This window comes from Haliaeetus leucocephalus, unplaced genomic scaffold, assembly GCF_000737465.1.
Source record: "Haliaeetus leucocephalus isolate CR32 unplaced genomic scaffold, Haliaeetus_leucocephalus-4.0 Scaffold587, whole genome shotgun sequence".
Lineage (NCBI taxonomy): Eukaryota > Metazoa > Chordata > Aves > Accipitriformes > Accipitridae > Haliaeetus > Haliaeetus leucocephalus.
Genome location: NW_010973023.1, coordinates 3,740,693 through 3,765,918, shown reverse-complemented (window position 1 = coordinate 3,765,918; position 25,226 = coordinate 3,740,693). Strand labels below are relative to the sequence as shown.

Genomic DNA, 25,226 nt, shown 5'->3' with positions numbered 1-25,226 from the left:
GCGGCGGGGGCGTTTGGCGATGGGCGCCGGCGGGGAGCGGGACCGGCGTGGGAGTGGGGGAGCGGGGACCCCCCGGCCGCCGCTGGTTGGGGACGGCAGCGGCTGAAACGGCGGCCCGAAGGCAGCCCGGACGCCACGATGAGGGGCATCCCGGGCTTCAAGCGGCTGCGGCTCAAAATCTGGCGGCGCTGCACCCTGCTGCTCCTCCTCCTCCTCTGGGCTGCCTGCTGGCTGGTGGTGAGCGCCTTGCTCTTCCTCCTCCACAGGAGCGTCTTCTCCGAGCGCTGCACGGACGAGAAGAGCCGCCGGATCCTGGCGAGGCTGGTACGTCTCCCGGCGGGACGCGGGGAGGGGAGTGGGCATCCCCCCGGGGGCTGGCGAGTCCCCCAGGGCTGCCCCGACCCGGGCTCCTGCCCGGCTCCGTCCCGCAGGAGGTGCCGCATCCCCGGCGCGGCCCCGGTGCGCCCGGGCCGGCGGGCGAGCGGCTGCCTCCTTCCCTTTTTCCCTCCTTCCCTTTTTCCCTCCTTCCCTTTTCCCTTCCCTTCCCAGGGCGAGGGCAGGTGCAGGCAGCGGGGCAGGTGGGTGCGCTGCCCCAGGGGCTTTGGAAAGGGCAAGTAGTCTGAAGAGGTTGGGGGGGGAACCTTCCTGCTGGCTTTTTGTTTTGGGTTTGGGTTTTGGGGGTTTGTTTGGGGTTTTTTATTTTTATGGAGCCGAAAAGGTGTTTGTGCAAAAGTCGTCTTTCAGAAATGTCGGGCAGCTTGTAACGCCTCCTTTACGTCTGGTGGGGTGTTGGCATTTAAGATGTAGTTATTCAAAGTTCCAGAAAGGATTTGCAAATATTCATTAAAATCTCCATGGAAAAAAAGAAAAGAAAAAAAAAGAAGAAGAAAAGCAAAGAGAAAAAAGAAGAGAAGGAAACAGGCTTAGAATTGTGTAGGAAACACTTGAGAAGATGAGCAGCATGGGTTAATGCTTTGAGTTCAGTTCTGTTTCTTGATTAAGGGATTTGTAGTGCCAATGGTTAGGTGGGAAGGGAGGAATCCTAATGGAAATTAAATGACCTGTTGCTGCAGCAAGCAAAAACTGATCATAGATTTTCCCTAAATTCTGTCCAATAAAGGAAGAGAAGCCATAGGCAGCGGTGCTGACAGCGTGGTTCTAATGGCAGCAAGATCCAGTTTCCTCACCCCAGCAGTCAGCTTGAAGGACAGCTGGGCTTGGGATTGAAGCTGAAGGAGTGACTCCTGCCTGCTCCTTACGTGGCTGGGAAGAGCACAGGGGTCTGGAGGTGCAAGGAGCCACCGAGCTCGGGGAGGTCCAGGCCCTTGCCATCACATTCGGATGTGTAAACGGACAGAGACTTGTCGCTGTTCTTCAGTTTGGAGAGCGTTAGGCATGACTTCAAAAGCTCAGGCGGGGATCAGATTTCAGGCACAAGGTCGGAAAGTTGTCTCTGTCATTGGGGCATAGCTCAGATTCAGAGCCTCCTTCCAGAGGAAGGGTAGCTGAGATCGCTGTGCTCATCTGTTTCTGTAGGCGAGTCTTCAGGAGTATCGTTAAGGTTTGTAAGTGACAGTTGTCCCGAATGAAGTTAGAAAGGGATCGTCCTTCTAGTGGAACGATTAGAAAATGAGTTCGTCTTCATCAGCCCTGAAATAAGTCTTTATTCATCTTTGGAGCATGGCATGAGTTTTGCAGTTATAGAAAGTGCAATTGATCTACGAAACAAATAATCTTATAGCTTGAGTCTCACGGCTCTTATTGAGCAAAATTTGACTTGCGAGAAAAACTGTTTTACTAATCATCTGTCATATTTTCAGTAGGAGATAAGATGAGCTATTTTAAGCAAGTGGGTGAAAACTGCACGGTTGTATACCCTTGTGAGTGGTATTTCTGAAGGCTTATTTCCTTCTTCGGAGCAAAATATGCATCTGTGCAGATGTGTACTGCACTGGGAAGGCTGAAGTAGCACTGGACATTTTGAAGAGACCAATTTTAACTCTCAAAAAAACCACTTACTCTTTCCTAACACGGGTCTCATCTTCATTTACACTGAACACACTAAATCATAGCAATCAATTTCTCTTTTCTCTGGAGAAATCAATTAATTTTGATGCCTTCCAAAACCTTGCTGAGTATTGCATTTACAGAGGAGAAGTACTTGATAACAAGGCAGGACTCAGTCTCAGGCCTGATCTACACAAAAGTGATGGTGGTACAGTAAGTTATTTAAATTTATATAAATCCTTAGTGGGGTTTATGTTAATTTAAACTTTTACAGGAATTTAACCCCAGCTTTTTTAACTTATCTTGATAAGTGTACTAAGGATATTAAAAATTATGTAGCCAATTTTAAACAGAAACAGATGAGTGAGCTCAGACCATGCTTGTGTTTGCATTTCTGTGTAGTATAGCTGCTTTTCTGTAAGGCTTTTGGCTTAGTATCACTTTCATATTTAAGTTTCAAAAATCTGGCACTTAGTGGCATTCAAAGGGCACTCATTAGGTAGATTTAAAACTGTCTCATCGATAGATCTCAAAATGCAGTCATTAAGACAGGGATGGCAGTGTGGAGGACCCTTTCTGGAAGATTTCTTTGGGGAATTGATTCTTCTTTTTACCAGCAGTCATCGTGACGATATAAAATCTTGTATGGCGAAGTCTGCAGTTAGTGCAAAGGTTCCTGGGTTGGAAAATAATAAATAGACCATCTTTTCATGGCAGGGTAATCTGAATCACCTGGTTAAATGTTTTCAGTCCACCAAAATGTGTTTTAATATAGTAAAATGCAAGATAGTACACTGGGGTGTACACAAGAGTAGAAGCTGTGCCAATAGGGTGGAAGAGTGTCTTGTAAAACTGTATGACTTTGGAAAGGACGTAGGGGTCAAATAATTGCTTCAACATGAATTACCAGTGCAAACTGTGCCTAAAAGGGCGATACGATCCCTGAATGTCTCCAAAAAAGAGAATTAGGGAAGGGCTGTTGGCTGTCTTTGCGGCACTGGACAACAGCATTCAGTTCTGATGTCTGTCCTTCTAAGGTTGGTGGAGGGGAAAACCGAGAGAAGAAACAGGGAGGGAATAAAAACACACAAATCATCCGGGGGCTGAAAAAATAAGGATTAAAGTGGGAGGGCTGGGGAGCTAAGCTTACTTAGTGTACTATGCTTATGGCATAAAACACTAAAGGTTGGAAAAATGGGGGGGGGGGGTAGTAAGGGCATGAAGGTGCAGTCAGTCTTTGCTGACCTTCTAGGTTATAATGAATGGGAATCTGAGGAGAATTTTAAAGCCATTGAGTGACTCACGGCTCACTACCTTCTGTGAGTAAAGAGAGACAGCTTGAAAATTGTTCATACTTCTTGATTGCTTATTTGAGGAAGCCTTTTTGAAATTCGTGCTTGGATTGGTGACCAGCAGAGAATGTTACTACTGGAAGGCTGATCTGTGTTTCATCACTGTGAGACCAGGGACTCCTTGGTCAAGTCCTGTTTCACAGATCCTCGTTTGCAAAACGCCACGCAAGTTCAGTGTAAGAAGAATCAGATTCTGAGACTGTTTGTCAGATACTAGGTTAATAATCAAAGATTTATGGGTTCAACTGGAAGAGCGGACAAGTCCTAAACAGCAGCCAGGTTCAAAAATGACTCATCTCCTATGTCTGGGAAATGTAAGTGAGACTATTTTTTCCACAACTACTTTTCCTCATTAATGCCATTAAGAATGACGTGATGGCAACACAAGAAAATAAGCTGCATGTTCACATGTTTGACTGCAGGTCCTCTGGGCATGTGTTCTTCTAGATGCAAGAGGTCCATGCATACAGACCCTGTAAGAGTGAACTTGATGGACCACAGTAAAATTGTCCATAGGGCAAGTGTTCACCCATGTGGTCCCAGTTACAGAACTAAGTCCTATATTCTCTCACTGTAGTAGAAGAAGAGTTAGGGTGTGGTCTTCTCAATAGGAGAGGAATGATTTAAAAAGTGATTATGCCTGCACTCCAAACAAAACCCCCCAAATTCCTTCTGTTTGTAATCTTTCTAAAATCGCTTAGAGTTCCAGATGGTAAGAACTGCTAAACTACTTCTGTTGAGAAAATTACACTTCCTACTTAAAAAAGGAAAATAAATTTGTATTGCATTCATAGGGGTAGATTTTCAAAAGCAAGAACATCGATCTGTGTGCTCTGAAGTCTGTGGACAGCCCACTGAGTCTGCTTGACCATCCTGATGTGGATGTGGATGCAGCTGTGTGTGTTTCACACATACGCACCACTCTGGACTCAGAGTCAGGGCATTCAGAGTTTGCCTACCTGGCTCTCCGTGCTGGTATTGAATGTTCTGGTTGGGGCTGTGAGAACATCAGAGTATAAATAAATTTTATGCCTGTCTGAACTGCCCTCAGTGAGCCGTTTCAGTCAATTTATCACCATTCCTGGATTTTGGACTTCATCCTCCACCCACTCCCCAGTGTGTTGTTTAAGGTTGGGCTCTGAATGTTGCCTGGCATCGGAACATATCCCTCTGGTGCACAACACAGAGACCGTCCTAAGAAAATACATCACTTGAATTTTATGATCGTGTTTCTTGTGTGTGTAACAGCAAGTCACAAGTGAGGTGGGGGTCAGGCAGCTGTTGCAAGTACTCCACACGCAGGGGGACCTGCCAGCTTGTTTAAGTGAAGGTTCAAATGCCAGAAAGCAACAAAGGCGGCTGACACTGTCAAGCCGCCTCCCAGATGTTTGGCTTTCTACACCACCACAGTCTATTCCCCTTTCACCAGAGACCTCTGACCATCCCCTCTACTGATTCGCCCAAAGCAGTCCCTGCAGCTGCACTTCTGAATGCCCGTAGGAATATATTGACTGCCTACACTTTTGAAAATGATGGTATGGAAACAATTATGGATTGAAGGAAGGACTGGTGAGGGAATCCTTGCAGTTCTTGTACGAATTTGCACTGACCACTTACCTATCAAGCAGCAGTTCCCATGTTTCCATGGGCTGATTTTTTTCCAATTTAAAAAAAATAAGTATTTAATTCATATTAGAATGTCACTTCTGCTAAGTACCTATAAAACCTGGAAACATAATTTTGTCCTACAGCATTTATATATTTGAAAATTCTGAAAGTTCTTGGTCTAAGAGGCCTTGAGCGCAACCTCTATGTTTCCTGGTAGTGCAGAAGGACGTTCTTACAGCTTCATTCAGGGCATGTTGAGTGCAAGGTTGAAACACACACGGCTGCGGAAGGTCCCAGCAATCCAGCTACCTGTGGATTTTCCTACAGTTTAAGTGGGGATGTCTAAGTTATGCTGCCCTGAACCTTCCAGAGAAGGCCTGAATTGCACTGGAAGTTATCTCCTGTGCCTTAAAGTGGTCCAGCCCAGAATCTCACATAGCACAGCCAATGGTGTTCAAAGCTTGTCTCACTGAATTCATATGGGGCAAGAACTTAAGAGTAACAGGTTATCTAGTCCATTTCCTTGTCCCCCAAAAGCCTGTCCTTTACCATTCCAAGAGTCCCTGTTTTGAAGCAAGATTCGCCCTAGTAAAAGGTCTCTAGAGACTTCTGAAAAACCATTGAATAACCCAACAGTTGCAGAAGGTGTGTGCTTGCGGTACCACGACTGCTGCAAGACTCTTGAGCTTAGGGCTATTGCTGATTCTTGATAATTGGTCCACGGGTGTATGGTCCTGCTACGAATATTCTGCTCTTTCACTCCAGTGTCTTGACTACAGCAGCGGAGCCCTGACTGGTGACCTCTGTGAAGACCTGTGTGTGGCACAGAAGCTGGTGTACAAACACTGCCTTTACTATGACAGAGGTAAGAAGGTCATCCAGGCTGACTGGAGAGGCCAGCCCATCATCCTGAAATCCAAAAAGGAAATCTTCTCCAGCTACCAGCATCTCAGTATGCTAGAGGAGGTGGAAACACAGGATATTCCTGAAACAGAGCTTCTGCTGATGGTAGCCTTGGAGGTCAAAAATGTCCTGGGGCTAGAACTGTCTAACAATTCCATGGGGCCTCTGTGGACAAGGAAGAAGGGACCACGTTGGAAAGCACAGGTGGCCAGCATGTGGTCCTTGCTCCAGCAGGAAGAATATATCTACTTCAGTTTGCTGCAGGACTTCAGCAAACACGTGCTACGAATTATTGGCTCTTGTGGACACTTTTATGCTGTGGAGTATCTCACAGCTGGACATGCCTGGCACAAAACTCTTTTTCCCTTGGAAAATGTGGTCGGTCCCTCCCTTGCTGGCCACAGAAGCAGGGTTAGAGCCATCATTGACATTGCACTCAGCTTTCTCGACATGGTGCAGCATTTTGACAACGATTTCTCTCACCGACTTCACCTGTGTGACATCAAACCAGAAAACTTCGCTATCAGGCATGATCTCACGGTAAGTTGGGTCTTTGGGGTGGTGTTGCAGCAATTTGAGGTCAAATTCTAGTCTGAAAGTGGCTGTGGAAAAATGACACTTCCCTCCTCGTACAGCTTTTGGCCAAGTTTTTGCAAAAACAATGCATTTACAAGTGACGGGGGAGATTCTCTACTGCTTTTCGTCTTTGTAATATGTGCAGCCACGTTTCAAAGCAGTAAATCCTGCTGCTTGTTTTGAGAACTGCTTGCTCAGTTCTGAGTTGTTTCATGTCCTTAAAGGCACCGGTACTGACAGGGTCCCTGGGATGTGGTGAGGGATACCTCCTGAAGGCAAGAACATCTCAAAAGCTGTAAACGGAGCTGTAATTTGAGTCACGGCAACTATTTTTGGTAGTGATGCTGAAAGGAGAAACTGCTTGAATTTGAAAGCTAAGGCTGAATTCTTTGGCCTGACACAAGGGGAACTCCCCACATCCAAACATGCACATTTGTGCTTTAGTGTTCAGCTTATCTGGTCTGGAAATGATCCAAGGACAGCGACATGAAACTCCCTGGTACTGTTACTCTTTGCCTTTTCATTGTACAGCCGTAACTTAGACCTGCATAGCTATGCATGTTTTCTAAGTTGTGATGTAGCTCAGCACCACATTGCTGCATGTATCTTGCGTTCATTCTGCGGACAGAAATTCCACTGGTTTTGGTGGGAATTGTGTGTACCGACTGGAGGCACCGTGCAGTGAGTACGTGTTTGAACCAGGCTCGCAATTTGCAGTGACATCAGTGGAGTTTCTGCACTCTGAGTCATTATAAAGCATTTTCAGGGACTTTAATGCTATTTTCAGTACTCACCGAGTGTTAATATAACACTCGCATCTTCAGAGCACTAGACAAAAATTGCCTAAGCATATAGCCATTAAGAGCAATTAGAGTGCTTCCCCTTCACCCTTCCCTTCCCTCCCATTGTTTATTCAGGTGCAGTACAGCAGCTGAACAGGGAATGGGTGAGGAGCTACAGCAAGAAGCTAAAACAAGCGTACCAGTACTTAGGCAAAGTGTGGTACGGCAGGGATTCCTCAAGGCAGGCTTTGCCCATCTTTTTCAGTTACGCAGGGCTGTGACTGCATGTGGCTGAGCGCACACCAGAGCATCTGTTTTACAGCCTACTTGCAGGAAAAGATATTTGATTTAGGAAAAGAGAAAGAATACTGGATGTGTCTTCCCTTACGATTCCTTTTGGTGAGGCTTGCTTCTCCAGGATCTTCCCATGATTTCTGGGGTCCAAAGAGACAGCAGTCACCTTCTGGTATAGGAAAGTGCTCTAATTTAGTATTTTCTAGGAGAATTCATTAAAAAAAAAAAAAGTGAGTTGCCTCACACATGGCTCTCCCAGTTGTCCATTACTTACAGCTTGTAGGTATCACCTGTTATCACCCCACTGGGCTGGAAGACAGGAGATACACGCGGTCAGAAAGCTGTGGAGAGGAGACACACGACACAGGGAGCTTCTGATCGGTGAAGAAGGAAGGAAAGTGAGAAGCAGAAACCCTAGGGGTTTTTACCAACCAGTTCCAGAACAGGGATACAGCAAGGCAGCCTCCTCTTTGTCCCTTATGTTTGTTTTAAGCAATTTTTTCACTTGCTTGTTTCTTGTGCTCTGTATAGGATAATAATAAACATCCATAACAGTACCACTATTCCTCGTCCCAGTAGTGAGACTGCTAATGCCCAAAGAAATGTGCCTGGAGTGCAATAGTTCTACTTTGAAGATTGTTTTGAAACGGTAGGGATAAGCCTCCAACCATCACTCCAGCCTTCACATGCTGTTCCTGCAGCACGGAGGGGAGACATCACTGCCTGGTAGATCATCCAGGGGAATTTTAAGCTGCCACGGAGCTACAGAAGGTGCAGAGTTGGAAGGAGGTCTGGGTGAATATACAGGGCTCTTGGAGATCTTCCTCTTTTACCAGCACCTTGGAGACAACTAGAAAGATTACAGCACCTTAAACATGACTTTAAATCAGGTCAGGAGCCAAGCTGGGTCCTTCCTGCATTTCCTTAGGTACCTTCATCATCAATTATAATCATAACAAACCCCACCAAAATGTATCTGATTATAGGTAGAGCATCACCCAGATCTATCTTCACAGGGTCTGGCTGGATGCCCACACATTTTTGTAACAGATGAATGTCAGTGAAACCACTGAGCCCTTTGGCAGCCGCACGTTTGGGAACGAGGGTGGTTTTTCCTAGCGCAGCAATTGATCAGATTGTCAAAGGTGCTCGGTGCTGGCAGAGACCCCACCTGGGAGCTGATGCAGTGACCCCAGGACTGGGGAAACCCTGCACCGCTTTTACTGTCTCTCCTCCAAAGAAGTGAACAGCAAAACTGCAGAAAGCTTAAGGAAGTAAAGAAGAAAAGGAAAAAACCTGCCTGTCCAAACGTGTGAAATTCCTTAGGCTACGTCATCGTTATCAAGCTCTCCAAGAAGCTTCAAAATACTTGAGTTTTTTAGCTATGCCTCATCTCTCTAAGATTTTTCCCTGGGTAAAAAGGAGTAGAATAAAATGAAGATTGGACTGTGTTCTTTCTTTTGCCTGTGGAAGGTTTATTTGGCCTTCTACCAGACCAGACATCTTTAGTTCCTGGGGTTGATCCAGCTGCTGCTCCAGCCACACAGTTCAGCTTCCCCTGTTATTTGGGAGGTCAAATCTTAAAAATGAGGCTATCGTTTGAGCCCAAGTAACTCTGCTTTGCCCAGGTCCCAGACATTTCCCTCCATGAAAATGTTTGTCAGCCCCTGCAAGGGAGCATCTCTGACCCTGACTGTCAAGTGTTAAGCGCAGATCTGATTGATCCATCGTGCTGAAGGCAGGCTGCGTTCACTGGGGTCACCCACAGTTTGTCTCATGTCAAGCAGCTGCCATCCCATTACTGGCTTCCTTCCTTTCCCTGTTTATTGCTGTGATTTTTTTTTAAGAAGTGAAGTGTTCATGGGTGGAATGACACTGGCAGAAACTGGGACTACAGCCCTTCACTTCCAGAATGGTCTCAAACCTAGCACGGGCAGCAGCAATGCAGACCTCTTTGTGCTGCATATTCACTATTTTGCAAGCTTTGTGTCAGGGCGAGAAAATGGATTGATCCCTTCAGTCCTCGCTTTTTCTGCTGAGACCAACTTCTGGCTGGACTCTGTTATAGACTGTATTTCTGGACAAGCCGAACAAGAACTGTGTGCAATAAATGAGTCAAACGATTGCAAACAGGACCAGGCAAAGCCAGTCCCAACTTTCAACAGCTTTAGGGGTCTCTTTCTGAACAGATGCAAACCCACAGAATGCAATGGCAGGTTTGAAGGAGCTGTGCATCCCACTGCTCCTCTCCACAATGATAAAGTCAGGGGTTTAGTCTGAATGGTGAATTTGAAATCATACCGTCTGGCCTGTGGATAATTTTGCACCATCATAAAATTAAAAGGTAGAGGTGCCATCTGCATAAGCTGCAATGACAAGTAGATCAATCTTCAAGTTAGATACTCCCAGTTTAAGGCAAATCAGTCCAGTTGGCCCCAGGGACACATACTGCCCACAAATAGTTTTCCCTTTCCTGGTGTCGTAAGCATTGGCTGTTTTCATTTTAAAAGTGGTATTCATAGGACTACTGCATCTCAGTTAAGCGAAATAAAGCCCTTTCATTGTGATTCCAGTTCCCTGCTGGCAGATGCTCTCAGCACAGCATTTCCAAAAGCGAGCAGCAAAGAACGCTGGCTCAGCCGTGTCCCGCAGGCTGTGCTGTGCCAGTTCTCATGGGTTGTTTTCATCCACAGGTGGTGGCCATCGATGTGGATATGGCCTTTTTTGAACCCAAAATGAGGGACATCCTCGAACAGAACTGCACAGGAGACGAAGACTGTAATTTTTTTGATTGCTTTTCAAAATGCAATCTGAAAATCAGAAAATGCGGAGCACAGAGAGCCAACAACAACTTGCAAGTGAGTAGACACAGCTGCTTTATGCATCCATTTCTTTTAAAATCACATTGACTATAAAATGCACGGTATGTACTAGAAGGCTGCGAGATGAAGGCAGTCAGGTTTTTAAACGTGGCCACGTAAGTGCCAGCCCCGTTTAGAAATCCCGTCTGGGGGCACGCAAACAGATCTTTATATTCACTGGTGTTTATTTGCCCTGTTTTCGTGGTACAGCTGTTTGCCCAATGCCTCTGATGATAGGAGAGCGAAGGACGTAGGAGAAGGGGATTAGCGTTACTGTCTCCACTAATGGCAAAGTCATGGCTGTCCATGCAGATGTAGTGGAGAGACGAGTCCGTGGGGCTCTCGGCCCTGGGGTGAGGTGTCTTCCAGCTCACCCCGCTTCTGCTGGTGGGAGGCACTAGTGCTGCAGAGGGGCTGGGGGGGGCATAGCTGCAGCTTGGCAGCCCTTTGCCTGCTTCTCCCACCCCCCTCACCCTCGCCACTTGTTAAGCAGAAGGTGCAAGAGCAGTCTGAGAAGAAGGGTGTAGAGCAGAGCCTTTGTGGGTGCTCCTCTTCTATACCTTCCTCTTTGAATGGCTTGGGGGGGGCGTTTTGGATTCGGATGACATTTTGCTACAGTCCTGGAGAAGCAGCAGGGCGTTAGTTGTGGCTCCTGAAAGACAACAGTCTGCTCTTTTCCCTTTCCTCAGGTAATCTGTGACAAAATATTCCGTCGCTGGTTTTCCCCAAATCTCAGAGGACCGTTGGTTTCCCTCCCCCTGCAGCTGCAGCTGCAGAAGGCTGTGCAGGAGTGCGCCGAGCCGGGGCACGTGGACGCTGCCGGGCACCAGAGGACTCTGAAATCTCTCTCCGAGCTATACCACCTGCTTCGGGTCACTCAGCGAGAGCTGCAAAGGGCAGAGTAGACACAAAAGGCAGAACTGCAAGGGCCACATCCCAGCCACTGCTAAGGGACGCTGTGTATGAGGCAGTCTGTGACTTCTTTCTCTCTCTTCCATCTCTCCTACCCCTTGTATTACATTTACAGCACAGAGATTGTTTTTCTCCTATGCAAATGAAATTCATGGCTGCGGGTGCAGCACCTCCTGTTAATATCCTTTCAAGTGTGAAATTGTTTTACATCACCTGGATTCTGTTCTTGCTTATTTTCCTGAGCTAGCTCTAGCCCTCTCCATCAGCAGTCAGCACATCGTTGGCTTACCAAGAGCTGTAGTCACTGCTCAGGTAGCATCTGAGTGCGGTGCTCAGAGTGAGGATGCATTTACAGAAGAAAAGTGTAAGTAAGTGCAGCAAAACTAGTATCAATAATCAAAGCAGTGGGTGGGGGGGTGTGGACAAGTACATGAATGGCGTTTGTTTTAATTTCTCCGTAGAATAAGTTTTTTTAAAGTAGGGACAGAGTGCTCTGTGTGAAAAAACAATGTCAAATAGGGAAATGTATTGTCACAGAAATGAAGAGTTTCTTTTATACAAAGCAGTCCTTTCTGATGTCCCCAAATGCATTTTCTCTGGTGTGTTGCATTACCTGTGCCACGGCTAACTTTCTGGTGAGAAACTGTATGAAGGTACTTAGGACTTTTCTAGAGCAAAATAATGATACCCTTGCTGAGTTCCCATGTGGGCACTCATATTCTGCAGTGGAGCGGTATGAATAATGCCACTGAATTTTGCCATGTGAACAAGCCCTCAGGCACTTGTACATCAGAGCACTTGATAAGAAGCACTCCTTTGCCAGAGAGCAGATTTACCCAGGAATGCCAACAGTCTGTCGCTTGCACTGAACAGAAAAATATCCAGACCTGGTGTTTTCTTACACAGTATTTTTTTAATGAACAAAAGGAAATTTTTTGTAAGAATTCATTATCTTGCAATCAGTTACATAAATAAAGATCCCTAGATTAACTTAAAATCATTAACTTTGCTTTTCAAGCATGTGTAGCTGTGGCTGGAGAATCTAACACACAGGTTCAGAAGACACTGCATGTGTTTTGGTCCAATACTGGGCAATATACCCCTGAGCTGGTTTTGGCATGAAGACATTAAAAACTCCACAAACAGAAAAGAATGACAGCCTGTGACAGCCCCTCAGCTCAGGACGACTCTTCAATATTAAGACTGACAATACTGGTTTGTGGATGTGAGACACATAACAGTACCTAATCTTTTTTGTCTTCGTATCCGTCAACCATATGACAGCCCTGAAGCCCTTGAGCACTAATTATACATAAACTTCCAGTTTCTGGAGTGGTTCTTTAAAGTGGTGTCAAAGACTGCCTGTGACCAGAAAAATGTGAGCTGCTTAGGAGACCCTGACACTTATCCAAAACTAGCTCAAATTTTCAGACTAGTGCTAGTTTTTTTTCTATTTCTTGCAATAAACTACCATAATTTTAAAAATCATGCAAGCCCTCAAGAAGCTCACAGTGAGGGCAAGGTCGGCTGCCTTGCCTGGGGCTGTACTGAAGAGAAGCTGCTGCTAAGCCGGAGCTACAGCTTAGGAGCTGCTGGCTGGTAAAGTTGTGCTCAGTCTGTGCTTCTCCTCTAACCAGGGAGACAGGCAATATTTCACTACTTTAAGATCATCCTTTGCAAAAGCAGGAAGGCAAAGAAGAACCAGAAGAAACCCAAATTCAGAACAAGCCCTGTTGCAAAGTTGTGAAATTGATAGAGGAGAAAATAATTAAGGATAGAATCAGATTATGGTAAAGGGCTGGGGACAGATAAAGCATCAGGTAGAGAGTGGATAAGGAAAAAGAGGCGAAGGAGAAATAGGAAAAATGAAGTAAAAAATATGGCCCACTTTGTGAAAACATGCTTTATGATGTAAGATTGAATAAACTGGCATTTACTGTGAGGGAGACTGAAGAGAAGCGTGGTTACACTCTTCAGAAACAGAAAGAGGCTGATAAAAAGAGAGTAGGAGAGAACTGCCCTGTCCAGATTTCCTTGGTGGATATGGCAAGCAATGAGCTTAAATTGTAGCAAGGACAATTCAGGCTAGACATTTGTTACAGGCTTTCTAATAGTAAGGAACGGTGGAGATATGGCACAGATCATTTGGAAAAACTTCCTAAGTTGTGATTTTTTAACTACAGGCAAGAGTGAGTGCCTGTCAGGAACGAGGTATGTGCAGTTACGTCGATGATCCTGCCTTGAGGTAGCCTTTTATCTCCAAGTCCAGTGATTCTGTTATTACCAGCTAGTATTTGTGCTCTTGTGACCCCCTTACAACAAAATCCACCCTTCGGAGACACGGGGATAGGTGACTCCCCTTTACCTTACATGTGCAAATCCGTGGGGTCCCCTGGGGAGGGAAGGCACGACACAGAGACCTCCAACTGTGCAAATGATGCTACAGAGCCCGGTGGTGCCATCGGGGTTCATGTGTTCCCCGCATGACCCCCCTGCTGAAGGCACCGATCCTTGCTAGCTCAGGAGTGACCCAGTATATACCCCAAACATTATCGCTGTCTTGGTTCCCTCGGTCCCGTTAATTCTTTCCTCCTTCCCAAGGCCAGAGGGTACCATCAGGGAAAAGCAAGGCTCATGCCGACACCCAGTGCGTTGCGGCACTGTCACAGCCCACCGCAGCCGGGGTCCCCTTCCCATTTTCAGGTTTGTCTTTCAAACAGGCTAAATTTCTGCTGGATGTGATGTTTCAGTTTTAAAACGGGTGGAAAAAACACTGCAGCCACCTCCACCTGGCAGGGACCTCCTTCCCCCACACCACACACTTTCCCAGGTTGTTAGGTTTCACTTCTTCTTTTCAGAATACAGAGAATAATCCTCAGAAACCTCTCAAGAGCAACACAAATGGGTTATTTATACTTGGCTGGGCTGTGAGGTTGCGTATCACTGATGCAGCCGGCTCCGGCTGCCTTTGGTACGCCTTCACTGGTGAGTGGAAAAACAAGGAGAATCTGACGGGCTATGTGAACCTGATTCTTCACCGCCCCCCATGCACCTTGTAAAGTCACTCAAACCTGGGAAACGGGAGAGAAAAACACTACCAGTGAAGCAAATTAAATATTCCAACTTATTTAGCACAGGTACCTGTGACCAAAACAGGAATAAAACAGGAGTCATGCCTTTATCTCCCTGGGAGCGAAAGAAAAGAAAATGAAGACACTGGTTTAGTGCAAACTGCATTATTTTACACCTGTGCTTTAAGGTGTTGGACAATGAAGAACCAGGCTCACACGTCCCTTCCAACAAAGCCCTTTCCGTACTGCCTTGGCAGCACTGCCCACCAGAAAGAGCCCTGGCATAAAGAGATGCCCAGCTGGCACGTACTTCAGAGAGCACGGCCAGGTCAGGTGTGTATTGAACGAGAGTCCTGTGTGCTGTTGAATCCAGGCCTTTGGTAGAGTTTGTTGCAATATGACAGCCAGCAGCGATAGCTGGGAAATTCTGCCATGAAACAGTGCTGGGGTATGGCCAGAAGAGTTGTCAAAAATTACATCATGCTCTACAAGAGTCTAATTAAAAAAAAAAACAAGACACCAAACCCCTCAATTTAAAATGCTTTTAAGTCAATTTTGAAAATGTCTAACATACTCAGTTTTGCCAGTTTCTATATGGAAAAATCTGCAAGTTATTTTCCCAGTTTTAGTTAATTTATACTGAAAAGGGTTGCAAAATAAAAAGATGAAGGTTGAAATTAATCACAATTTTAAACCCAGTGTTTCTTCTGGTCTGCACAGTGAAGCTTGTTAGTACCCTCATCACTTTCTGATGTTTAGTTTTCATCCCAATTCAGATGAGAAATTTCATGAAAGCTCAAAATCTTTTGCAGAGACTTTTTCACCCAGCCCCAGTGGTCAGATCTGGAAAAGAGGAGGTCCATATATAGTTTTTTAAGTCACCTTTGCTTCCCACTTCATTTCTGCGTACTGTTTGTGATCTTAACCTGGGCTGCAATGGCTTCTGCCTGATTTCTCTCACTTTCAGGTATCTCCAAAGCTCCTGCCTACTGGCATCCCTGTTTGGTATCCAGTTCACCGCAGCTTTGCAAAATCATAGACTGCATAAGATTCTTCACACTGTTCATCCTCTCCATATAAAAGATGACTCCTCTTATATAGGTTCACTAGTAGCATTTGGCTGCACTGGGAATGGCCACTTAATCCAAGGCGGCTGTTCCCATTCAATTGATCTCAGCCCCATCTCTTTGCTTGGTCAGTCTGTTCCTGAATCCTTTTCGCCCTATAAAAGTGGCACTACCTCTTGATTCATTTCTACCACTTGCTGCATTAGTGCCTTACTCAGCAACTTTCTCCCCATATTTATGGCTCTCTGTGAAACAGGAATGGCATTAAGTCATTGTTTATTCCTTCTTTGCATCTTGGTTAGCAGCATGTGCTTCAGCTCTGCAATAATCTAAATACACTGTCTATTCCCACATTTTACAAGACATGAGTCCAGTTGGAGGTCTACTTCATAATCTTTAGGAAAGATAAATTCAACCCTTTCTGCAAGATTTTCACAGAACAACTACTTCTTAAACACAGATTTTTCTCCAACTGGCATTGTATGCTCTGCAAAAACATCCGCAAGCAATAGTCCTGCACTAGGGTGATGTGAAACAGCAAAACGCCTTGTCCCAAAGGACTTACGTGGTCTCCCTTGTGTTTTGAGGTTGACTTGACAGTGACTAACCCAGAACAGCAGGTCATTGCTATAGCCACAGTTTTTCATATAGAGACTACTACTGCCTAGCATGAATTCACGGAGCCCCCCCTCCGCTGAGAGCATTCAGATACATTGCTGGAGGGAGCACTGGAAATAACAACAGATATTCGGTACTGGGAGAGAAGAGAGGGAAGGGTTTGTTTTCTTTCGATTAGAAATGTTGACTGAACGAAACACTTCCTACAGGTGAAAAATGGGATCAAAAACTTGAAGGAGTTAAGGACTCCTCACTGATTTTCTTTTTCCTTTGTTAAAAAGTGTAGACTCAAGCTGCCCTATTTTTTTTTTAATGTAGTTTTTCTTAAAAAAAAAAAAAAGGAATTAAAGAAGCCACATGCCATGTTGCCTGTCTTTCAGTAGATCATATTGTTGTATGTAATGGACAGGAAGGTGATAAATTACAGCTTTTAATGAGTATTAGGCTATAACATTGGAGCCTTTACACATCTGGAGAACCAACTGTAAAGAAACCCCATAACCGGTATCAGTGGAAGCACACAATCAGATTAGCTATCTTGGCAGATGCTCTTGGAAGCCTAGTACAGATGAATGATGAAATCCCACTGTCAGGGCTGACCTGCAGCGAGTCCAAGCAATAAGCAGAGTCATGCTGCAGAAGCCTCGGTTGCTGCCACTTCCTTGGATCCTCAGTGAAATCAGGAGGAAGGCTACTAGGCTTTTAGTAGCAGAAAAAGGCAGCAACACGTAGAGAGGCAGAGAATGACTTGCCTGGAAGAATAAGAATCCAGACTCAGAACCAAAGCTAATAAGAGACCCCATACTGAAAATTCAGAGAACGTCAATAAATTGATTGGGAAAAAAATCCCAAACATTTCTATTGTAGTTCTTGAAAATAAAAAAGAACAGCAGCACACGGGATATAGTGCAGGCATCTCCAAAGCCATTTGTTGTATGTGTCTAAGGATCTGTCAAGTAGACTGCGGAGCTGTATAATGATATCTGCAGCCTAAAGGCTAGACAGAGTAAAATAACTTAACAAAAGCTTTTAGAACTACTATTTGCATAAATGCAGAAAACGGCCCTAATTAGTAACAGCCTATGTCAGCCAAAAAAGGAGAAAAGAGTGCTTTTCTCAATAAAAGTGTCATTATGTCTATAAATGAAAGTACGGCAAAATGTTGAAATCCCTGAAAGGCTATGATCCATAATCCTGCGGTTTGTTTAAAGTTTTGATCCCGCAGGCTTGGGCCCCCGCGCAGCAGAGCGATTGCTGAGCTCCTTCAAACTCTGTGATTATTGGTGCCTTCTGCAATATACTTTGAGCTCCTTTTTCTGTAAACTGGAGGGTTTTTTTCCTACACTACAAATGCGCCTAAGTGGTGACGGCCGCCAGAAGGATGTGCATATGATCCAGTGCATAATCACTTCCACAAGCATCTGCTGCTAGTGCTTTCAAGATACATGTAATCCAAGCTGGAGACTATTGTGAATACCTCTCATTTTCCCTTGCTGGTTCCTTAGCGGTTTGCTTGTAGCTAGTTAGAAACAGAATCCCCCATCTTGCTTAAATTGGTTATAATCTCTCCAAGGTTCGTGCTACAGCAGGAAAAGACCAAACTGCATCGAGTTCAGGGTGGGTTCATTCTCTTAAAGGTACGACATGCGAAGCTGCAGGAAAGAACAGAGGTTAATTTTTATTTCTAAAGAAGAGCTCCTCTGGCTAAATGTAAGTAGCTGAAAAAATAGATGTTTCAACCAATATTCCACGTACATTTGTGAATTAACATTTGTCTGTATTTGCATAATCTAAAGCCCTCTGCTCCTTTCCCATTCTAAAGAAAATTAAAAAAGCAGAACGTGTTGACTACTCCAAATTTCACAAGTATGCCAATTACTTCTTTCCCATTTCTATGTCAGACATTTAGGTTGTGTCTTTGTCCTTAGGAAATGGATTTTTTTCCATTATCCCTACAAAGTGAATATCTGGAAAAATACAGGTTCCCAAAAGTCATTTTCTTCTCTTGTTCAAGGGTTGTTATGCACCATTCAAATCTTGCAGAGAGTTATCAGTGGCTAAATACTTGTTACATGAAACCAAGGCCTGATTAATGGAATCAATATCTAACAATAACTAAATAAATATCCATGTAATTACTCCAGTGTTCAGAATTTTGCTTTTAATGGAACGATACCAGTACTATCCTATCTGATTATAGATTACATATGTACAAGTAAGTGCTTTGCCAAAATTATGTTCAGATATGCTTTCATGTGGATTAAGTCTACAACTGACTCTTGGCGAAACTGTGTACCTGGACCGGAGCATAGAGGAACAAAAAACAACCCTTACAAACTTATATCCGTGGTCTTTCTTTTAGCCATCATGTTCAATTGTTTGTGGAGTAAAGGCAGTGTATGCGCACACAGATACGCTCGCATCTGTTTGTTGAACTGTAACTTCATGTAACAAATGCTGAGTGCATTTGCAATTGCCCAATGCTATTGTGAAGAGTCCACAAATGGTCAGTGTTTTTATTTTTCCTATTGCATTCTACAGAAATTGGGAAAATGCAGGAGTAATTAGCAACGTGAATGAGTATCACACAGTGTAGAGAAATAATGAAAACTTAATGGAATGCTTAATCAAATTCTGCATTTTTACCCATTGATTTCACTGAGCTTTCTTAAGTGATTAAAGAGTTAAATTTGTTGGATCACATTCTAGTCTCCAAGTCTTAGAAAATATTGGTTGAACAGTATTATATTAGCCAAAGCAATATCGCTGAAGAGGCATTAGATAATGCAAGCATACTGCGTGAATTTCCATTGCCATTTCAGTAGATACCTCTCAAAAGTGAAGAAATGAAGCCAGAAGCCGGACAGGACAGTGATAAGCACTACTGAAATGCCTGCAAATGGACTCAGTAAATAGCAGGGACAGATCTTCAGTCCCACCTCATTCTTTTTGCGTTCGTTTTCCCTTGCATACGCACTTACGTGAATTCACATGTGATATTAGCATGTTTCAAGGCTCACGTTGGATTTACACCAGCATAACTCACTGGCATTTCGGTGCGTGCTCTTGATTCACATCAGTGGGAGAGCTGGAGCTCCTTGCGTTTTAAATGGGCAGAGGGAGCAGTAATGTTGGCAATAAGCTTATTTAATAAATAGGAGAATACAGAAGTTACGCTACAGCCAAGAGCTTTTTTCTTTCCCTAGCCGAAATCTTTGCGGAAAGGGTGACGCACAGCTCCGCCATCTCAGAAGCCATCCGGGGATGCTCCTCAAGGACCATGGCACTGTCCATCGTTATCACTCCTGGCTCGGCAGTGGCGTCTGGCACGCCGGCGGTGGCCAGCTACCTCCTCTGGGCTCTAGGGCCGGGCAGGGAGCTCGGGGGCATGGGTTCTTCTTCTCTCCGGCACCTGGACAGCAAGCAGATAGATCGGCCAACCTGCTGGTTGAAGGCTGTAGCTCAGCCCCTCTCCTCCGATAGTGCTGGTCGTTAGGCAATGAGTTATGAGCGTTCACTCTCCCGGTCCTTGAGTGCAAGGTCACTGGGAAATAAAGCCGCTTTGCTAATGGATCCTCACAGCGTGCTGGAGGGCGAGTCTCCAGCACCGTTCCCAGTCCTGAGGTGTCTCCTCCAGGAAAGTCTCTCTCCTAACTGGGGCCCTTCCCAGTCCTGGCACAATGGTGGGGCGCTGGGTGGGGAGTTCACCCCACCGCTCGCCCTCCTGCTCCTCTGGTACGGGCTGCAAGAGCCGTTCCCATCCCTCGGAGGAACGCCGCATTCATGTCAAGAAAGGCAGTGAAAGAACACAAAACAAAGGCCGTACCATGGAAGTTCCTCGTCTATTGATTTCGCCCCGTTCCCACAGCTCCAGGATTTTGACAGCCTCACACAAACTTTGCTGAGAAAGACCTACTCTCGTAATGTAGCCCACTGCAAAAAAGACTGTAGGGGTGGATTTAATGCTATCTGCTTTTCCATGTGGGAAACAGATAAGAATTGTCTGAATAATCACTACAAAATAAGGCAGTTTTTCTGGAAAGCGTAAAGGAAGAGAAAGAATTTGCTGGGCTCCATCCTTTCATATTACAGACAGCAAAGCACAGCAAGGCTGTGTTTAATTTGTAGTCCAGGAGTTCACAAAGCTGTCAGCCAGGTCAGATGCCGCCTCTGGAAGCAACAGGAATTTCAGTGCAGGCACACACACCTGCTAGGGCATTTGGATAAAAGTCTGGTAGCTGGAGTGTGCAACTACATGGCTATAAATATTTAAACTAGCTGCTCTGAGTGCGTGTTCTCAAGCTGCAATGATGCTGGAGTGTGGAGCAGAGCTGGAGCAATGCCAAATCAATAGGTACGGGCTTTTAAAGGGCTTGTATGTATCTCTGTGGACACTTCTGGTACTATGAAGAGCTATTAAAAGCAGAAGATAGCAGTGTCTTTTCATTAGAAGAAGAAAGCCATACCAAAAAAATACAGCCTCTCTCTTGCATAGGAATAGGGAAGATTATTATGAGAAGGAGCCGAGACCACTGGGCTTGTTTAGCCTTAAGAAGCGACTGCTGTGTACAGCTAACTGGAGCGTGTAAAGAAGATGAAGCCAAACTCTTCTTGGAAGCGCGTGGTAGTAGGATGAGAGGCAACAGGCGCAAGCTGGCACGTGGGAAATTCCAACTCAGTATTAAGAAAAAGTTTTATACTGTGAAGAGGGTCAAGCACTGGAACAGGGTCCCAGCGAGGTTGTGGAATTTCCTTCCCTGGAGATATTCAAGCTTGACAGGACAAGGTCCTGAGAAATCCAGTCTAATTGGGCCTCCTCTGAGCAGGAGGCCAGCCTAGGTGACCTCCATGTCTCAGTGTCAGCATGCAGTCTTTCAAAGATGTCAACCACAGTTTAAAAATCAGAGAAGCATAATGGTCTTTCTTAACTATTATTACTCAAAATACCCAAATGTTTCTTGTAACTGTGGCTGTTCTTTATGTGAAGGAAACAAAAACACATAGTTGGTCTCTATCTAGCAAGTGCCCCATCCAGTTGTTTGCAGGCATCTTCCACTCTAAGCTGAAGCGCAGATTTCGCACTCTGGCCTAGCCAAAGCCAGCTCTGGTTCTGAGGAAGCTGAGGAATGGGGAAACAACAGTTTCATGAATGCCAAGGAACTGCAGAGCTGCATTGCCAACAGGATGAATCGTTTGCAAAATTCTTGAATCCCAAGACTTAATCTCCATCTGAAGGTCGAGGACGATATGATCAAGGTTTAAACATTTTGTCGTCTCTATTAGGCTAAGTGGATAAGGGCTTCATTGTGCCAGGTGCTGGACAGGACCAGGGTAATAAACAATGCCTGAGTTTCCATTCACATTTGGAACCCTCTGGCCTGCTCTGCAAAAGACTTTCAGGGGCAAGAGTGGTTATCCGTATAATCTATGTCCACTGCAAGACCTCCACATGAGAAAAAATCAGAATTAAGCCCAATAGTTTGGGGCCCTTTGGTGTAACCTAGGTTCTTCCTCCCAAACAGAACCTCAGTGCTGAGAAAACCTCACTGCTCCTCCTTTATCTTAGACATAATTGCAAGATTAAGGACAAAAAGAGACCAGCCAAGCACAGGTGGTACGAAGATTTTAAAAAGTAGCTGTCATGTAACTAGCAGAGAATTATAAAATAAATTATGCAGAAATACAAAAATAAATGCCTTTCGGTTGTTCAGATGAAGAAGACATAGCAAGATTCTAAATAATATATCACTATTGTTAGAAGCTTGAATATTATTGCTTTTTCTCCCCAAAGAAGTAGTATAAGTGGCAGATAAAAAAGGGTTGTTGCTTTGTATTTAGGGTTGGGGTTTTTTTTTAAAGCATTATGCCAAGTTGCTGTTTTCAAACACATGTCGATGCTAGGAAGAAATGGGCATGTATCCATCTTGCCTGCAGGCCAAACCATTTAACCAGAACTGGGAATACTGACAAACTTTCTCAACCTCCCTCTCTTTTCAGCGCAATTGTACAAAGCAGCCCTTTGCAGATCTCTCTATGAAAATGACCAGTAAAAATACCATGCTGCGTGCTTCCGTTTATCAAGTGGAAAATTATTTTTAATGTACTCCTGAAGAAAGGTAACAGGTAAGTAGCAAACGTTCACACGGTCATTATAAAGGGGTATGTGTCAGCCTATAAATCAATAGCTGGCTCGATGCCATTCGCTTCTGAATGGAAACCAACTATTTTTGCAGAGTTCTGCTCACAGCAGCTGAGCATCAATGCTAAATAGTGTGTAGCTATTAGGGAAAAACCGAGCATGACAACACAAATCATGGAGCCCCTGATGAACATCTCTGCACATGGCTGCTTCTTCTAATCACCAGCAGAATTTAATGAGACACCTGCAGTTTATAGATACTCTTGTTCCAACATAAATTGCCCTGAGAGCACAAAGTCTTCTTTTAAAAAATATTCTTCAGTAAAGCATAAACCACAAAGAGTTCATTGTCACTAATAGCATACTCCTCATTAATTCATAATTGTATGAAACCATATTCCCCCACACATGACCTACAACAGATCTGAGGATTAAGTGAAAGGCTGTTAAGATTTCCTAATTAGCACAGTTTTCAACCATTTTAGTTTTCATTAATAAAACAGCGCTGGAGACCTTGAAATTGACCTCTTGCAGTGCTGCAAAAATAGTAATTCTTCATAAATCTGACCCATATCAGGTGAAGGAGAGAACTGAATACATCCCATGGGTTGCTAGGTAGGAACAAGCTCGGGCAGGTTGGGATTCCTCCTCTGCTTGAAGCTGGAATGACATCCAGCTGACTGCAGCCACGGATGCTCCTGCCTCATCTTCCACTTCCATTGCAGTGAGGGGGCAGCTCGGACTGCCAAAAAAACATAAAGGCAGCTCGTCAGAATGCCAGAAAAGGTAAAGGTCATGTATACTTTGTCATACCTTATCACATTTGCAGAGAGGAGGCAATAAAAACCTTTATTTTCTAATCAGCAGTGTGTTCTTTGCTGCATGGCAGAAGAAACAGAGAATGGCATCTGCTAAAAAGAAAACAAAACCAGGTCCTCTGAATCAGGGAGCTTAAAAAGAGAGAAAAGGCTTGTTGCTGAGAATTAGGGATATTGTCATCCACCCAGTAAGCAGCTGGAAATCACTGGCATGAATTGCTGCATCTATGGTGCACCCCGGGGCTTTATTGTCTTGGACCAGAACGTGGTGGGGCCACAGCAAAGCAGCCTGTCAAACTCTCTTCAGTAGGTGCACAGGCCTCCCAGGAGTTCGGCTGTGAGCCGTTTTGTTACCACTGACAACAACATTTTGACTTTTTAACATCCGGGATGAATACTTGCTGATCTTTGGTCTAATTTTGTAGCAACCTGCAAATATCTGAGAGTTACCTTAAGACTTTCCTTAGAAGGGTCCTCAGAAATTGTTAGCACATTATAAATTGTCATCTTTGCTAACACAAGCCTGCTGCTTCTGGGAGGAAAAAGAAGATTTGTGGCATTAGTTAGTGGAAGAGCATTTAATAGCAGCATTGAAAAAAGTAATAGAGATTTCATTCTGCTCCTCTTTTGTTGTCAAATATAATCTATTCGTCAGTGGCTGCCTCTCCGACATTTCATATCCTCTTCCCTTTGTGGCCAATAGCTCCATTTCACACTATGCCAGCTGGTGTAAAGAGACACATCTCCAGTGAAGTGAATGGAGCCGGGGCTTTTTACACAGTCTGAGAATCTGGCGCTGAACATTTTAAGCTGGCTGTGCAGTTATCAAATGGGACATGTCAGGGAGGCACTCCAAGTCAGAACAGTTGTCTAACAGCCCTGCTATGAGGAAAGCCACAAATGCTCTCACAAAACCAGTTCTGGTGGAGCTGGTAAGCATCTTTTGCAATATATTCCTTATGTAAAAAAAGAAAGGCAGCACGTTTTTATTCCTCTCACATTATTCAGAGATTTTTCTCATCATCAGGACAAGAAAATGTCAGAATAAGTTTATTTGAAAAATGATTTTTTAATAAAGTAAATGGAACCTTCTTAGCTAATGGTAGTGAAAGGGAATAATAATGGAATTTTCATTAAAGAACACTTCCTTTCAAAATAGTACAGACCATTGGGAGAAGAAAATTAGCAGTCAGATCCTCACTGGCTGCAATCTGGCATCGTTCTAGTGACAGACTAACATCTCGTCTAGCGTCGCAAGTGAAATTACACAGTCAAGTTGTGCTCTGACATTGTATTTGTATTGCGCTACCTCATATTTGTTACTTGTTACCTTGGAGCAGAAAAGTAAATTTATTTTTAATAATGAGAAATAAGCAGGTAAAATCTAACAGCAAACTTCCTGAGGGTTTGGCCTTCCTTAAAAAACAAAATCAAAATAGCCTACAAAAAATATGCCTTTCAGGCTTTAATCAAGCCTCAGTGGTTCAAAACCTCATTCCTATGGCCTAGGGGAGTTTTTACATGCCCAGTTCTTACCAAGCACAGGGTCATCTCTGTATCCCCTACACCCCAGGGGCCAACCCAGCAGGTCCCCTTCACCACCACAACTGAGCCTGCAGCTGTGCAGAGGGTTAGCTGTGTTACAGGCTGGGCTATCCCGATAAACAAGTTCACAGTCAACTTCTAAAAGACCCGACAAATACCCTACCTCCAAATCACATGAAGGTAACCTATTGATTTGGATTTTTTTCACGTTTTAGTATTTTCCCACGCTTGAATTGCCGATTGCTTCTGTCACTGTCACAGCCCCCAGGACACAGAGGCTGAGAACCCCACAAACATTAATGCATTTATCCTCGAGCAATACCTCTACAAAGCAGGGCTTTGCTACTGACAGCTCTCATTTGTAATGATGTTTAGAGAGAAAAAGGAGTAGCTAGACTGTTATTTGGATTAGTTACAGTGATGGAGAGCTAGGTACATTGCAGGTAGATACTCCAGCTAAGTACTTACATGCACAAGCATCTTTTAAGCCTGGCCTGAACTGACAGGCTGAAGGACACAAGATGCTTGGAGGAAAGGTAAGAAAGAGTGAAACCCTGACTTTTGGGCCAGCATTTTCAGTCCGAAGCCTCCAGCCCCTGTGCATGCCTTGCATTACCACTCTGGGCTGGCACCCTGCTTGCCTGGCAAAGCACCCTGAAGCCCAAGGTAGTGC

General features: G+C 44.6%; 1 protein-coding gene across 1 annotated transcript; it reads left to right on the top strand.

Annotated features, from left to right (window-relative positions):
• Window positions 1–138: 138 nt before the first annotated feature.
• Window positions 139–11,492, top strand: FAM69C (family with sequence similarity 69, member C). The gene is made up of 4 exons (XM_010577926.1): window positions 139–324; window positions 5,733–6,410; window positions 10,216–10,380; window positions 11,073–11,492. Exons 1-4 carry the CDS (start codon window positions 139–141, stop codon window positions 11,286–11,288), a joined length of 1,245 nt encoding a protein of 414 aa, XP_010576228.1. The 3' UTR covers window positions 11,289–11,492.
• The last annotated feature ends 13,734 nt before the right edge of the window (window positions 11,493–25,226 follow it).

What these genes read in the sequence shown, in the direction of transcription:
- FAM69C (XM_010577926.1), top strand. Translation starts at nt 139, where the DNA reads ATGAGGGGCATCCCGGGCTTCAAGCGGCTGCGGCTCAAAATCTGGCGG. An exon ending in CTATCAGGCATGATCTCACG is followed by an intron (nt 6,411 to 10,215) that starts GTAAGTTGGGTC and finishes TTTCATCCACAG; the next exon opens with GTGGTGGCCATCGATGTGGA. An exon ending in GAGCCAACAACAACTTGCAA is followed by an intron (nt 10,381 to 11,072) that starts GTGAGTAGACAC and finishes CCCTTTCCTCAG; the next exon opens with GTAATCTGTGACAAAATATT.